Source organism: Typha angustifolia, chromosome 14 (assembly GCF_048772165.1).
Source record: "Typha angustifolia cultivar Huaian chromosome 14, ASM4877216v1, whole genome shotgun sequence".
NCBI classification, from domain to species: Eukaryota; Viridiplantae; Streptophyta; class Magnoliopsida; order Poales; family Typhaceae; genus Typha; species Typha angustifolia.
In genome coordinates, this window is record NC_133252.1 from 6,189,769 (window position 1) to 6,206,626 (window position 16,858).

Consider the following 16,858-nt stretch of genomic DNA (forward strand, 5'->3'; position numbering starts at 1 on the left):
AGAGAAAAAACTGAAAGAAGAAAAAGGGTTTTGAGCTGTTAGAGTTTTAATTAGACGGTTGGTTGGATTAAGAAAAGAGTAAATTTGGTATTGTGAGTAAAAGAGGCTCAAAAATGTAATTCAAAAATAGAGGAATTCATATATGCCAATATGAAAATTGATGGGGCTTTTTTATGCAAATTGTCCCCGTTGCTAGTTTTACTTCCTTAAAGAAGCTTAGTGTTCAACATTATCCTAGATTAATTAAACAATATTATCTGCAAACAATCCTACACCTTGCACCATGTACCATGAACCATGAATCATGAACCATGTGATCTTATCTTGAATATCCTTAGTTAATCAATCCATGACCAATGCAAACAAGTAAGGACTTCATGTTTAATATTGATGCAAGGCTATCGTCACTGGAAACTTGGTCAACTCTTCACAAAGGACCCTCATGTTAGTTGTCACTACATCATACGTCCTTGATAACATCAATGTACTTACTAACATTGATTGTCATGTTGACCGACACGTAGCCAGCACATATCGTGTTGGTGAAGTGCCAAGTGCATGGCACTGGCTGAGCCAATGGTACTCTCCCTTTCATCTCCTAAACTTCAATCTACGGTAGTGTAGGAGTTATTTGGAGGTGGAGGCTAGAGGAAGCCACTTGGGGCGATGAAGCGGGTGTCAGAGATGGAATTGTGTGTGGCGGAGGAGATGAGTTGTGGTTGCCAGGGTTTGAGAAGCCTGGAACGCTGATGAAGAAGATCTAATGAAGTGGATCATTTTTCTTAAAGTTAGGCTTTTGGACCCGTTTGTAGCATCTTTTACTTAAGTTAGATCAGCTAAGGAATATAGATAATGTTTCAAATCGTGGCCCCTTCTCTTCTTGCCATTCCGCTCCATTAGGATATGGCACGTTGACAGGGTATGCCTAGCACGTCTCATGTTGGCTGTCTCTCTAAACCAACTATGTTAATTCCCTTGGGTTTTTATCATGAGCTCTGTCCAAATCAATAAGTATAACATGTAAGTCGTGCTTCTTTCTCTAACATTTTTCACCGCTTGTCTCACCAAGTAAAATTGTTTTTGTGTTCATCTCCTTGGCATGAAAATAGTTGTTTCGCATCTTAATCTGTGTTCAATTATTCTTTCCGAGATTTTCATAAACACTCTCTTTGTTCTCTTTCTTTCAAGGATATTTGGTTTTTTCTATTTTTTACTTTTTTTATTTTTTTTTAGTTTTTTTTTTTAAGTTTGAAGGAATAGTAGGGCTATATTAGTGGAAGTTGCAGACTGAATGGGCCTATATAAGATGTTCAATCACTTAAGGCCTATATCTTTGTCAACTCCTTAAAGTACCATCAATAATAAGAATAAGGTTATACCTCTTCCCTTTCCGGTGCTAAACGAGAACCTTGTGCACTGGGCACCATGAACGTAACATGATGATGTACTCAACACAATGCTCTCTTCCTCCTAAATTCTAGTATTTTTAATATGTGATGATATATTTTGTTTGTAATATCATTCTTTCATTGGCCATGTGGTTCCTCTGCAGCTATCCTAATGATATGCGTAACAAGAGTTGCAAAGGCATCTTTAGAGAAGGCATTAGCTGAGAACCCTGAGGTGGAGAATATCTTGGTCACACCTCAATTGCCTGTCGTGTCTGCTCAAGCCTCAGGCCTACACCAACCTCTTATAATCAAGATTGACCCTTCGAACGACGATCATGAAAAGTAAATTCATCAGCTACATGTAAATTCTCTGGCTTTCTTAAAATTCTCTGAATCTTAGCAGGTTGTGCTTGTGTTAGTTTACTTGGATCCATAAGACACTAGCATGTGTGCTAGCTAGTCTCGTTCTCAGATAATGTAGCTATGTTTCTTGTTACTTCACACAACTTGAATACCAGATGTCCTACTTCCTTTTCTTAGTGGAATGCAATTGATTTAGCTCTTCCTTTCCTAGAGTTGTCTGTAATTTTAAAATGCTCATTCTGGAACGTCAGAAATTCTTGATGTGATGAATCGCAGCATGTCCGAAAATGTCGTGCTTATCTTCTCCTTTTCTAATCTTTTGTGGAGGTAACCCAGTGTTATGCAAAAAGCCTGTATATCCTGCATTACAAACTGGGGAACTTTTTAATTCTACCAGGCGTCTTGGTTCAAGTATCTACTGTTTTTGTTTATCTTGGTTCTTGGTTCTTGGTTCTTGTTCTATTTCTTGCAAACAGAAGTTTCATTTCTAAATCTATGTTTTGAAAAACGCACGCATAGCACATAGGTTGCAAGATCTAATATATTAATATGCTGAAAACATATTATATATTTTATAAAATATATTGTATAATTTTATTAGTAATAAACTAATGTGTAAATATAGTCAACAAATGGTATGATCATAACCATCAAGTAGTAAAGAGGAAAGAAATTTGAATTAGGAGGTTCCCAACATTCCATATTTCAAATATTTAGTTTATTACACTAAAATCTAATAAAAGAATAAAATTTGAGTCATCAGTAGAATCGAACAACCGGAACTCGTCTCCTTCCTAATCCTGAGGAAGAGTTTATGTGCTAATAAATTACCAAGCTGTTGTTTACTTATGGAATAAGACCAAGCTTATTTTAGAATAACTTTTCTTACCCTGATGTAGTAACTAAATAACATTTTAGCTTATTTGAATATAGTAATTATTTTCTCTCTCATCTTATTTTATGCAATTTTAAAAATAATTTAATAATAATTTATAATTATTATATTGCTCTTTGATTAGATATTATTTGATTACATATCATCTCAGCTACGGTTAAAATTCTTTCTCTTCCTTTCGAAAAATAGTCTTATGCCACATAAGTATTTGTCATGCCATACACTACAGTGCATTGTCACGCTCTGTATAAGCCATTGCATTGTCATGTTCTATAGCGCATTACCATCCATTGCATAGCTACTTATTATCATGCATTACGGCACATTGTTAATGCATCATAATACCTTGCCACGCACTACATTGCTATTGTATAGCCAATGTATTGTCATGCATTGCTACTCACTTTCACGTACTATTATGCACTACCATGCACTTCTATATACTATCATGCACTGCCATGCACTGCTATGTATTTATAAATCCGTATTTATTTTGGTATTGAAAATTAGAATGATTATGCCTATTTTACCCTTATTTGACAAGTGAATGGGGGCCAAGTTTTAGCTCAACATTATTCCTAATTCTTTGTCTATTAGGATTAGTTGCTGCTCATCTACCTCTCAACAATGAAGTGCAAGGATTGGTATTAGTAGCTTAAAGATCTAATGCTCCTCATTCCTTGATCTCAAATACATTTTGGCTACTAATGCTTTGGCAGGTGAATGGGAAAAAGTGCAGTGGTACTGGACGACAGATGTATGACGGTACCCATCATTACCATCACCCGCCACCTTCATCTTCATCCCACTTTTGCATATTTTGTCCCAGGTACAGTTAGAATCTTCAAAGGGCGTGAATACTAAAAATGTAGATTATGAAGTTATGGATCGACCATCATTGATTTTATAATTTTTTTTTGTCTATGGTAGAATATTTTAAGATTATTTTCCTCCAACTACGCGGACTATTTTCCTGCATCTAACCCTGATTGGGTAGCGAACGCTCAGTTCATATCAGTTTGGGGATCTTGGAGATAACTTACTTAAATAGGTTGTATAGTATTATCATAGGTGATCCAGAAATGGGTATTTAGTTCTTATATTGGCTAATGTATCATTGTGTAATGTTAGGAGTTAACGAGTGAAAGTAGTAAATTAGGTCGGAGTTATGAAGCTAAAAAAGTTATATGAGACAATTGCCAATTTGGTTATAAGGATATGCAAGTGTGAATTTTGACCCTTACAATACAAGTGTGATCTAAATTTCGAGGTGAAAATTCTTCTCTTCTCTTCTTCTTCTTCCTCGGTTTCTCTTCCTCTTTCTACAACAATGCTCTTTTTTTTATTTTGTTTTTGTTTATTTATTTATTTAGGTATTTCTTTCTTAATTAATGTAAATAGACTATTTAGACATTAATTATTTTAATAATAATATATATTCATTAATTTTTGTAACAACCTATCTTAAAAAAAATTAATTGGTGCATGGCACGACGTGGCTAGCCATAGCATGGTGGGCCTCGTGCCATGCAGCTACGGGCGGGTTGAGGATGCCACGTGCCCTCTTTGTCTCTTTCGGTTTCTTTCTCACTCTCCTCTCTTTCTCTCTCTCTCAAACTCTCTTTCTCCCTCTTCCCTCGTGCCTTCACCGGCCTACCGCCACCAAGGTGAATCTCTCTCTCACCCCCCATTTCTCTCTCTCTCTCTCTCTCTTTCTCTCACTCACTCTCTTTTTCACTCTCGGGTTCGCTAGAACCGAGTTGCCAACGAGAGGCCGGCCGGTTGTTGGCCAGTAGCGGCCGAGCCCCCTCTTTGCCAGATCGGTCCCCTCCTTTCTTTCTTATCTTCTCTTCTTCTTCTTCTTTCTTCTTTCTTCTTCCTTTCTTCTTCTTCTTCTTGTCATTCTCTTTATGCAACACCCAACACTATAACCGTGTTGTTTTTACTTTACTTTATTTTATTTATGTTATTTATTTAGATATTTCTTTCTTAATTAGTGCAAATAGATTATTTAGATATTAATTATTTTTATAGTGATATATATTCTTCAATATGATTATTATTAATTATAATTAGTATAGTTAATGATTAATTAGGTTATAAACTATTACACATAGATATAGGTAATACTTATATTTATTTATTCATATTTCTATTAGATTAATAGATAGTTTTGTAAATTATTATTATTATTAGATTTATGTACTAATATTCATAATATATACATTTTAAATAATTTTAACAATTTATTATAAACTATTGTGTGTAGAATAAGATACTAATCTTATTTATATCTAATTATTTTGTATAATTAACTAAAGACTATATAACTTTTTATTAATCAAGATTGAGTAAGAATCATAAAATTTATTGTAAAATAGTTTCATAATTATTTAGCTTTTATTTCATAATTATATATTTAGAATATTTTATATAAAAAGAAACAAATATTTCTCCTTATATTATAACTAGTATTTTATGATACGATTTGGACTTCACCAATGTAGTCTCGAGTATGGATATACATTATGGGTGCCTTTTCTTATTATTTTAGTGTTTTATTCAAAGAAAAATAAGATTTCTGTAGGTTGCGTTCGAACGCGTTTGCGAACGCCTACAAGTGTTCACAAATATAGAGAACGCATTTGGTGCATTCGATCGCGTTCGACCCCATTCAAACGCGGTCGGCGGAAATTCACTATTTCTAGGGTTAATAATTATCATTTTTGAATTGTTTGGTTAGCCTTTTAAAGTGTGAATGGCAACCAAAAAAAGGAGAGGGAATGGATTGAGTTTTTGCCCTAATTTTCTTCTTCTCCTTCTCTCTCGTTCCTCATCCCTCGGCTCCAGCGCCTCTAGCCTTCCTTGACCGGCCACTCACCTTAGTCTCTTAGGGGCGGCCCATTCCTCTCCCTTCTTCAAATCTCTCTATCCTCACCCTAACCCTTTTTATCATCCATAATCCTTCCACCACCACCTTATTCATTGGTGCCACCCCATAATCCACCTAGGAACCCGTTCCTCCATCCATGGATCTAAAGAATGGACTCCCTGAGTTTGCCCACTTATCTGAAGATATCTTCGGATCTTGCCATCCGATTCTCCTGAAATTAGATTTATTGGAAAGCTCTTTTTCATGACTACGATCTATCAAAATTTCACGTTGATCCGATAGCTATATCTTCAGAAATTCTCTTCTAAAGTTTCGTGCATGATCTTATCCAGAACTGAAAACGGAATATATCAAACCTTAACCCATGGGGAAATCGTATCAAGAGTGGTATTAGAGCTACTGTTTCTCAGACATGCGCTTCCTGTGATGACAACCAGAGCCATGGTTGCATGGCGAAACGAGGAGGACGAGATTTCCCCAAAGGATGAGGGTGAAACGGCTGCGGGAACTTCCACCCGCGGAACCGCCCGACCGAATTTGAATACGGAAGAGCCTAGCATTCAAGCCATATTTGGATCTCTTTTCAAACAGATGGACATCAATAATCAGTTGATGATGGAGATGATGCAGGAAATACAAGCGACAAGAGAAGCTATGGCTATCAGAAATGCACCGACGACTCCCCGACACGAGTCTACCACCATGAACCCGCTGCCACCGGTTTAGAATCTTCACCAACAAGAACCCCTGCTACCACCACCCTATGAGTAGAGCCCAGCAAGGATGATTCTGCCAGGCCAAGTTGCAGGTGAGCCTGTCTGTCGGGCAAACCTAAATGGAGATCATCTTAAAGGTCTAGACCCTTGGGCGGAGCACGGCGAACTGGAACCACGTTGGGTTAACATAAACCGAAGGAGGGATCATCAACCATTCATGATGCATCCTCCTTAGGTTAGACAAAGACTTGGATATGATCCAGACTGAGACAATGGTATCTGTGGGCGAATTGTGCATCTCGACTTTTCAAAGTTCAAAGGTGGTGACCCGGTCAATTTGGTTGTATAGGGCGGAATAAGTTTTTGCGTACCAAGGTATGAAAAAAGAGTATTAGGTGACGCTTGCGAGTCTCCACCTTGAAGATGCGGCACTTTATTGGTTTCGAGCAACCAATGCGTATTATATGATTGAAAGTTGGGCCGATTTCTGCACCGATATCACATAGCGATTTGGAGTATTGGGGTATGAAGATTTCGATGCTCTCCTCTCAAAGACTATACAAAGGACCACCATTGGAGCATACCAAGAAGAATTTGAGAGAATAAGTAGTCGCTACCAACCTCCTTGGACCGATCAACAACTTCGTAGCACTTTCATCTCGGGGATGCAGGGAAGACAAGCATAGAAGAATGAGGATGCACATCAAACAGAACTGGACAAGCCAAGATAGCCACAACCCGGTTCGACCTACCATAGTGGTAGGAAATGTAATTGGTGTACCAAGAGCTGTTGTTGTAATGTGCCTCCTTGAGCAGCCCTGAGGCTCTCCCATGATGTCAAGTATGCACTTAGAGGATCGGGTTGAGCACTCACACTTGCTCAAGTGGAGAAGCGAAGAGCCAAAGGCCTTTGCTTTTGCATGATGAGAAGTTTGTACTTGGATATCGCTATGCTAAACCGATGGGATCGGTGATGCTAATAGATGGATTAGAGGAAGTTGAGGATGAGGTTGCAGCTGAAGATGAGAGTGTGGCTGAACAGCAAGAAGGAGTAGTGGAGGAGCAGCCCGTGGAAGGCATTATAACCGCACCAAAGACCTTGCGGGTGAACAATATAGTCAAGAAAACTATAGTGAGAATCTTGATCGACACCGGGTCTACTCACAACTTTATTAACAAGAGGTCTTTTAGGAAGATTGGGCTCAAGTCAGAACCCACGGATGGGTTCGATGTGATGATCGAATATGGCACCACATTGTGGGCTGATTTTATTTGCAGAGGTATAGAGTTGAAGGTGCAAGGCCAAACTTTCACATTAGATCTTTATCCGTTAGTCTTGCGGGGTGTCGACATCGTCTTGGGGACTCAATGGCTTCAAAGTTTGGGGCCCATAACATTTGATTTTACAAACCTCACACTTACATTTCGGAGCAATGGTTGGAGAGTGCTGCTGGATGGAAACAAGCCGCTACAAGGGCCAGCGTTGCAACCGCTGTTTGGACTCCCATGTGTAAGAGACACAAGTGAGCTCACTTCTTTCTCAGCACCAACTTTTTCCTTCTTCTCAGATCTATAGAGAGCCACTGTAGTGGATCGTGATCTAGTCCAACTTATGGAGGAGCTAATAGAAAATCCATCGAGCCACCCCGAGCATGAGGAGCGCGACGGGTTGGTAGTCAAGCGTGGGGGGATCAAGGTACCAGCTGCGAGGGGCTGCGGAGACTATTGGTGGCATAATTCCATGATACTCCTATAGCAGGCCATGAAGGGATCTTACGCACCTACAAGCGATTGGCCCAAAGCTATACATGGACAGCGATGAAGTCGGACGTGAAGAAATATTTGTGCGAATGCCAAATCTACCAACGAGTCAAATCAGAGATGCTCAAACTAAGTGGGCGATTGCAACCGCTGCCATACCAGAGCATATTTGGGAGGACATCTCTATGGACTTCATCAAGGGGCTACTTGAGGTTCGAGGCCAGTCGGTGGTGTTTGTTGTGGTGGATAGGCTGAGCAAATATGTTCATTTCATAGCATTGATGCACCTGTTTTCAACGAAGAAGGTTGCTAAAATTTTGGTTCGGAAAGTGGCCGTCTGCATGGAATGCTTAGGATGATCGTGTCAGATTGGGATCGCATCTTCATCAGCGAGTTTTAGTTTGAGTTTTTCAGATTGCAAGGGACTCGAGTCAACCTTAGTTCAGCTTATCACCCCGAGTTAGATGGCCAAACCAAAGTGGTGAACCACAAACTCGAGTAATACTTGCATTGCTTTGTGGCGGACTAACCAAGGGATTAGGTCAAATTCCTTCAATGGGTTGAGTGGTCTTACAAAACTCATCGCTCTAGCATCGACATGACCCCATTTGAGGCGGTTTATGGGCGCAATCCCCCTTTCTTGCGTCCTACGATAAACTTGCGGTGGTGGATCGGACCAAGATCGACTTGGAACTTGCGAACCGAGATGAAACCTTGAGATGGCTCAAGATTCACCTAGCATCAGCCCAAAACTGTATGAAGCAAACTCATGGCAAAGGCCGACACGAGCGAGAGTTTGAGGTGGATCAATTGGTGTTCGTTCGAGTTCAACCTTATTAGCAATCCACATTGAGGTTGATTTTGAACAAGAAGCTGGGTCACAAGTACTATGGGCCGTATCGAGTACTGCAACGAATCAGTCCGGTAGCTTACCGAGTGGATCTACCTAAAGGAACCCGAGTCCATCCGGTCTTTCATGTGTCGGCATTGAAAGCCCAGGTCGAGCCTAATCATGTGGTAGATTCGACTTTACCCGAACCAATGGAGGAAGATAGCCTAGCTGAACCTGTCCAAGTCTTACGCCATAGGAGACGGTGCCATGGATCTAGATTGGAGATAGAAGTGTTGATCAAGTGGTAGGCAAGCCTACTAACGAGTCCGCCTGGGAGCTCGAGTCAGATATCATGGATCGCGTCCCCAATTTCATACCTTGAGGATAAGGTAGTGGAAGCATGGTGGATTGATACGATTCAGACTTCACCGATGTCGTCTCGAACATGGATACACCTTAGGGGTATCCTTTCTTATTGGTTTAGTATTTTATTCAGAGAAAAATAAGATTTTTGTAGGTTGTGTTCGAAAGCGGGTGGATGCGTTCGAATGTATTTGCAAATGCCTGCAAGCATTCACAAATACAAAGAATGCATTTGGTGTGTTCGAACACATTCGATCCCGTTCGAATTGGTCGGCAAAAATCCACTATTTTTAGGGTTAATAATTATCATTTTTGAATTATTTGGTTAGTTTCTTAAGGTGTGGATGGCAACCAAAAAGAGGAGAGGGAATGAATTGAGTTTTTGCCTTAATCTTCTTATTTTCCTCTCTCATTCCCTCATCCCCACCCTCCGCCACCTCTAGCCTCCCTCAACCAGCCATTCACCTTCCTCCCCTTTCTTCAAATCTCCCTACCCTCGCCCTAACCCTTTTCATCATCCATAATCCTTCCACCACCACCTTACTCATCGATGCCACCCCATTACCATTGGCCTACCACCCTATAACCCACCTAGGAACATGTTGAAAAGGGTTAGAAATCAAAATCTCCCCTTCTAAAGTTTCATGCATAATCTTGTCCAAAACTAAGAATGAAATAGATTAAACCTTAACCCAAGGGGAGATTGTATCATTTTATGATAATAGTATAATTATAGTATTTGAATCGTGCCTATGATATAGATCTAGTTATGTATAAAATAAAAGAAGTGATTCTAAATCTAATAAACCTTTATATTCTATTTGAACTAACTCTAATTGGATACATGACTAACTAATGTTACTTAAATATTTTTAGACCTCAAACCCCTTATTTGAGACCTCGTAGACCTTGCTAGCGATGAGTTGACACTCAGTTGATAGATGTGAGGGTTACGTGGTTCATGTCTTCTAATCAGATGTGAGTAATCTTATCCTCTAGATATCTTTCTTAATTAGGATATATTATATAATTATGCATATGCATATTTTGTCCTCTAATATGATTATATGATCTTATCCAGAGATGATTTCAGTTAAGAATATTTTATCATGCATTTGATTAGGTTGATCTGGGATATGAGTATGCTGATGACATATAGAGAAAATTAGAGATGATTATACTGCTATGACTTTATGTCGAGATGATATTTAGTATAAGTATGCATATGATAGATTAGCAAGGATATACATGTGTTAGATATATGGTTGGAGACAGCATTGCATTATTTTACTTTTGACTTCCTTACCACCTAAATTCCTGATATGGATGACTTATTATAGTAATGATTATGCACGTGATCTATCATATAGAAGGACATACATAAATTTCATTGATAGAAAAATTAATAGAAAAAGCATGTGGGTACCCAACTAGGCACCAAGATTAAGGGAGCCTAGATTGATAATTATGATCCTTGATATATGATATCTCGTGGCCTAGATTCAAGGTCAATTAAATCTGTGTGCATATACAATCGAACACCTACCATTCGCTAGGGCATGTGTATGGCGAGTTACTATCATGTGATTTTTATTAATTGGTGGCATACTCGATTTGGATAGATTTTGATATACCCTTAGCGTATAACAGAGTATGATTATGACTGAGATATTTTTAGTGTATGACAGGGTATGCTTTGAGCCTACGAGCAGGATGTTGAGATTGGATACCGGATGTTGACTATGCACAGTGGTCTAGTATGATGATATTATACTGAGATGTCATTGATGTCTAAAATATTGAGAAATGTATATGATTTCATTATCATCTGATATATCTGATTATCGAGTGGTCAATATACATCATATGTGGTTGCATTTGATATCATAGCATAGTCATGATCGGCATGCATTATATGTGTCATATTTGAAAGAGAGTTATAATGATGGTATGGCATGAAGATTGGCTGCTCCTTGGACCTATGTTGAAGTGCCTTTATGCGAATGTTAGACATGGATCTAGTCATACTGGTACTAGTTGATATGAACCTAATTAAGATGGTTTAGGTTGGATGTATGATGGCCATGATGGTGGCAATGGTTTGATGGATGGTGGTGATGAGCATGGTAATGGTGGATTAGAGAAATGAGAGAGCAAGAGAAAGGAGGAAGACTGGCCCTATGGTCTATAGGGATGTGGTAGATGAGGAGGACAGGAGGAGGCTAGAGAAATAAAATGGCTATAATCTTCACTAATTTAAAAATTGATGTCTTCCACAATTTTAGAGGCTAACTAAAATTTAAAATAATTCAAAATAGCCCTAATAGAAGATGACTTGATACAACTATGATTGGACTTAGTTGTCTCGAGTAGAATCATTTTTGTTTACCAAGAATAAAGGTTCTGGCTGTTGTGTTTGAACGCAGGGAAGTTGTGTTCAAACGCCTGCATACGTTCACAAATACAGAGAACACGATTTGCCCATTCGAATGCGAGAAAATCGCATTTGAATGCTTGATCGAATGCCTTCGTGCGTTTGCAAATGTAGAGAATGTGTTTAGCTTGTTTAAACGTGCCTCGACCCCATTTGAATGCACTCGACGAGAATGCATGATTTCTAGGGTTATTTCTGGTTTGATTTGCTTGTTAAGTTAGCCTCTAAATATGTGAAAATAACCCTATTGTGGTTATCAAATGAAATAGAATTTCTTCCACCATTATTCTCCTCTCCTTGTTCCTTCCTTCCTCGGCTTCGTCGCCTCTAACTATGTTGATTGGCCTATGATGCACTTAGTTAGGATCTTTTCTTATTGCATTAAATGTTTATTTTCATTAAAATAAAATTCTTGTAGGTCACGTTCGAACGCCCTTGTGAACGCCTACATCAAGTTCGCAAATACAAAGAACACATATTGTGCGTTCGAATGCGATCGGACGAGTTCGAACGCCCGCGTTCGAACGCTTGTGTCGTGTTTGCAAATCCAGAGAAAGGGCTTTTTTAAGTGCGTTTGAACGTGATCGGGTGCGCAAACACAATCAACGGGAATCCTCTAGAATTAGGGTTTCATATTGTTTTAGGATTTATTGGCTAGCCTCTATAAATATGTGAAAGGCAGCCAACTTCATTATGCTATTGGATTCTTGATTTTTTGCCTTTTATCTTCTCTCTGGACTCCTCCCTCCTCCCTCTTCACCATCCTTCCACCTCTACCGTTGGCAAGGTTTCTCCTCGCTTTTAATCTCCCTTGTCTATCGAGTCACCCCTCTTCTTTGGGATCTCGACCACTTTATTCCCTTCGTCTACTTCCCTTAATTACTTCCACAATCCACCCTCATCTCCATACCCATCCATAATCATAACATCCACTCCACTCGTCACCACCACCATCACCCATATTATTCCGTATTTTCGTTCCTATTACGGATCCAACCTAATTGGTTTCATAATTTTCTGACTACCGGAGAACATCTGACAAATATTTTACCAAGGTTGCGCAGACTGATTCCTATAATAAATTCAGATTTAAAGAAATCTTAGCGTAGCTTATCATTGGTCCCAAATCTTATCAATAGGTATCAGAGCCTATCAGCCTACCACCCTAGACCTTTATGGGAGGCTCTCTTCTCCCTCTTCTCCTAATCTCTCTACTATCACATTAATCCCATCCATTATCGCTAACCTTTTATCTCCATCATTCCTACCAGTGCCACCCCATTACTATCGGTTTACCATCACCATATTTCACCTAGGAGTCTATGCCTCCACCTATAGATCTCAATCCCTCAAATCTTCCAACCTTCATACACTATTTTGACAATATCTCTTGATCTAGCTATCTGATTCGAGTGAAATTAGATTCGTTGGAAATTTCTTTATCAGGGTTACAACATATCAAAATTTCACATCAATCCAACGATTAGATCTATCATAAAATATCTCAAACATTCCATACAAGTTTCTACCCATAACTAGTTGCAAGTCTGATCAACTCTTTCTAAGAGGAGATCGTACCATGACCTTAGCGTTGACACTTCAAATGACATTGGCGGGGGGAGGGGGCCTCCTCTAACTCTAATTGTCTACACTCTCGGGGCAATGGTGTTTGAACATCAAAACCGAGATCACTTATTCCTCAACGAGGGCTGCGGCGTTTGAATACCAATACTCAAGAGTACTTATTCTTTGATGGGGGTTATGGTGTTCAAACACAAATTCGATAGCCTTATTTTTGATGGAGCTTTAGCGTTCGAACACCAGGAATGGTTGTTCGAATGCCATAGCCTGAGACTACTACTACTAAAATAAAGATCCCAATAATAACTAGGTTTTACCAAATGATCTTGATGTCACTTGTGAATGACCTATTCGAACCCGACCATATCAAACCCATAACTAGGTGGATTCGTGAAAGAATTCCCTCACACCTAACTTTAATCCTGTCTAGAAATTATTAAAACAAACAAGACTAAGACCCTTACTAGAAATTACAAAACTCGCGAGGGGAATGGGGCAATTGCACCCTTTTGCCCGCTTCGGCCCTAGCTTCCCGCAATTCTAGTTCTCTGTGAATTTTACAAGGTACACACAAATAATTATGTTGGTATACATACAAAAAGACTAATAATTATGCAGCTCAAATTGGAGCTTCAGAAATGCAGATTGACAATGTTGTTTAGTGATCAACTTGAGAGAATAAAATATAAACCGCTGTACGTAGTTGATGCCACTCGTTGCAACCTGTTTCTTTTTCCCCCAAGTTTGTGTTTTGACTAAACTTATTCTAGGCGAGAGAACCCTACAATTCCGTCTTGGTCTGCATTGGATTCCACGGTAATTAATCTAATTTCTTGTCCGGTATGATTCTTGTCCAACCATTACTCAGATCTACTTGTTACGAGTCATGTGCTTAATAAGTCAAAAGAGAAAGAACTGTTAATTACAGATATCTATATGTACTATGTTATAGAGTGAGTACCGACTTAGTGAATTTATAAAGAGAAAGGTATATATATATATATAAGTTTTATTAGCTTAAGAATGACCATTTCCTGTGTATCCTCAGATCACATTGATAAGATAATTGTACGACGTGCGATACTATACAAGAGGGAACTTAAATAATTATAGGACCATTTTTAGATAAAACCCTACTATTTTAATTAATACTCTGCCATTAAGAATTTTGTAACCGACTCTTTCTTTTTTTTTTCTATAATTTTTAGATAATATTTTGAGTTAATTTAATCCAACTGTTTTTAAATAAAGGACATCACTAAACAATATCTCGTAAAATATTAAAATTAATTTCTGAAATATCTATTTAATAATTAAATAAATGTTTTTAGATAAGATGATTTGGTTAGGATGAGATTTTTGATATGGTGGGATGTGCTAGGGTGAAAATGACTTTAAAATGGATTTGGTTTAGTATGGATCTAACTTATAATTTTTCAAGGGTATTTTAATAATTTAATAAGTAAACTATATATCAAAATTAATTAGTCAAAATAATAATATAGTGTTTTATGAAAATTATAGAAAGAAAAGGGTGTTATTAAAAATTTCTCATATATATATATAATGCTTACGCAGTTCATTTCTAAGTGTGCATTTCACGCGCTAATTAACTATCTCAATATACAAGTGGGTTGCTTAACAAAATTTCTTAGCATCACTTGCAAATTATTTTAGGTCTACAGGATACCACTGAACTTAACTACTAACATAGTCAATAAAAAGAGCAGCAAAATTGAAAAAAGAAATCAAGAAATTTTTCCAAGAAAAGACAAGTAGCAAAAATCAACGGCCGTCTGAGAGGCACTCAACGACGTTCCCTTTAAACGGGCTTGACGGCATATCCTTGGCGGACGCTCTGGCAACGAGCCGTTGCACCAACCCTTGAATCCGTTCTTCGTTAGACTGCGTCAGTAACCGCTTGCCGCCAAATGGCAGCGACTCCACTGCTCTCTCTTTCAGCATCAGCTCCCCGGCCTTTCTAGCACCGTCTAACTTGTCCTTCTCCTCCGTTCCGAAGCCGTTTGCCTACCCGAATCGCCGTGACACTCGCCATAAGTAAATTGGACTAATTTTTACAAATTTTCCTAATTAGGAAAGGAAAACTTACAGAATAGTGTTCACCTGAATCCTGATGTAATCTGTGGGATTCCAACAAAAGGCACTGGCGAGGAATTGATCGACCGTGTCTGAGACGCCGTCGAGCACTATTTCCAAGAGAGCCATCTTCGAGCATCTCCGCGCCTTCTCGACCGGTCGAGCCGACGAGCCACTTCCGAGGGAGAGGAGGACAAGGTCCTCTACGCCGGCGACGGTGGGGAAGTCACGCTTGTTGTGTAGCACATGCGTGACGGCGACGGCGGCTGGGTTATTCAAAACGAGGCCACCGTCGACGGCGACGCACAACGTCTTCCCGTCCACGGACGCGAGCCGGCACGGCTTGAAGAGCCCCGGCGTCGCCGACGTGGCGCGACACGCGCGCCAGAGTTCAAAGTCGAAGCTCGCCGAATCGGTAGCGCCGGCGCAGGAGAATACGAAGGGGGCGGCCGTGTTGAGGTCGTAGCACGGGATCAGGATCGGCTTACACGTGTCCTTTAGGGTTAGTGCTCGTCCCTCGGGGTTCACGAACGCCTCGCGGAGCACAGATTCCAGGCTTCTCGACGAGAATTGAGTTCTCCTACGGCTGCGGAGGAGGGGGAGTACGCCGGTAGGCCGGAAGAGACGGCGGAAGCGGGAGAGGAGGAAGTCGACGGCGGCGCTGGCAGAGAAGAGGGGGCGGCCGGAGGAAGGGTCGGCGGCGGTGATCATGGCGGCTAGGATGCCGCCGAATCCGGTGCCGACGATGACGTCGAAGAACTCGGGGATGAGGGCGTTGGGGTCGCCGGAGGAAGAGCGAAGGCTTTCCTCGAGGTGGACGAGCGCGGCGCCGGCGGCGAGGCCCTTAATGCCGCCGCCGCCGTCAATGGTCAAGATCCGCGTCTTCTTCTTGATCACCTCCTCGGAGGAAGAGGGGGAGGACCAAGCATTGCTGTTTCCCCACTCCATTAGCCATCTCTTCTCTAGCTTAGAGAAGATCTCGAAGGTTAGTTTGCTCGCCTCCATCGTCCCCCTCTCTCTCTCTCTTTCTCTGCTAGATAGTCGCTAGATGATATGAGGGGAATCTGTGAGTGAGGAACGATAACTACGAAGAAGGAAAATGGAAGGGTGTCGAGGAGAAGAGGGGCAGATCGCATTCAGAGAGATTCGCCCCAGTGAGCGAACAAAATGATAGCACTAAAAGGCGAAGACAGCAGTGACAGTAGAGAGAGACGTCACGGCCTTTCTGTTGGGGACATAAAAGCCCGTAATTTCATTTCACTATTCGTATTGAGTCTCGACCATCGCACTACTTGGTGGCACTGGGAAAGAGGAAAGAAAAAGAGGAAAGAGGGAGAAATTAACGTCTGATACAACTTACAATTCCTTGTGTAATTTATTCGTTTCATTAATTACGTGCAACTGCAATAACTACTCTCTCCTCCGTACGCATATATACCCATATATACTATATATCGTGTATTCATTTGGAGAATACCAGGACGATCAAGATTCGACGTGATCGAGCACTGTGATACTCTACGTATAATACG

General features: G+C 40.1%; 2 protein-coding genes across 2 annotated transcripts in view; one reads left to right on the forward strand and one right to left on the reverse strand.

The window, feature by feature from the left end:
• Window positions 1-1,956, forward strand: part of LOC140776608 (uncharacterized) — a 54,845-nt gene extending 52,889 nt beyond the window's left edge. The window contains exon 9 of the mRNA XM_073120359.1: window positions 1,553-1,956. Within this exon, the coding sequence (XP_072976460.1) occupies window positions 1,553-1,737 (185 nt within the window). The 3' untranslated portion in view covers window positions 1,738-1,956. The remainder of the gene's footprint in view (window positions 1-1,552) is intronic.
• A 12,897-nt stretch (window positions 1,957-14,853) lies between these two features.
• LOC140776354 (probable inactive patatin-like protein 9) lies at window positions 14,854-16,594 on the reverse strand. Its single transcript, XM_073120021.1, has 2 exons — window positions 15,354-16,594; window positions 14,854-15,257 (listed from the first exon to the last, which is right to left on the reverse strand). Exons 1-2 carry the CDS (start codon window positions 16,329-16,331, stop codon window positions 15,015-15,017), a joined length of 1,221 nt encoding a protein of 406 aa, XP_072976122.1. The 5' UTR covers window positions 16,332-16,594; the 3' UTR covers window positions 14,854-15,014.
• Between the last annotated feature and the right edge of the window lie 264 nt (window positions 16,595-16,858).

Coding starts and splice junctions, on each gene's coding strand:
- LOC140776354 (XM_073120021.1), bottom strand. CDS start 16,331: ATGGAGGCGAGCAAACTAACCTTCGAGATCTTCTCTAAGCTAGAGAAG. Junction 15,258..15,353: donor CAGATTACATCAGGATTCAG/GTGAACACTATT, acceptor CGATTCGGGTAG/GCAAACGGCTTCGGAACGGA.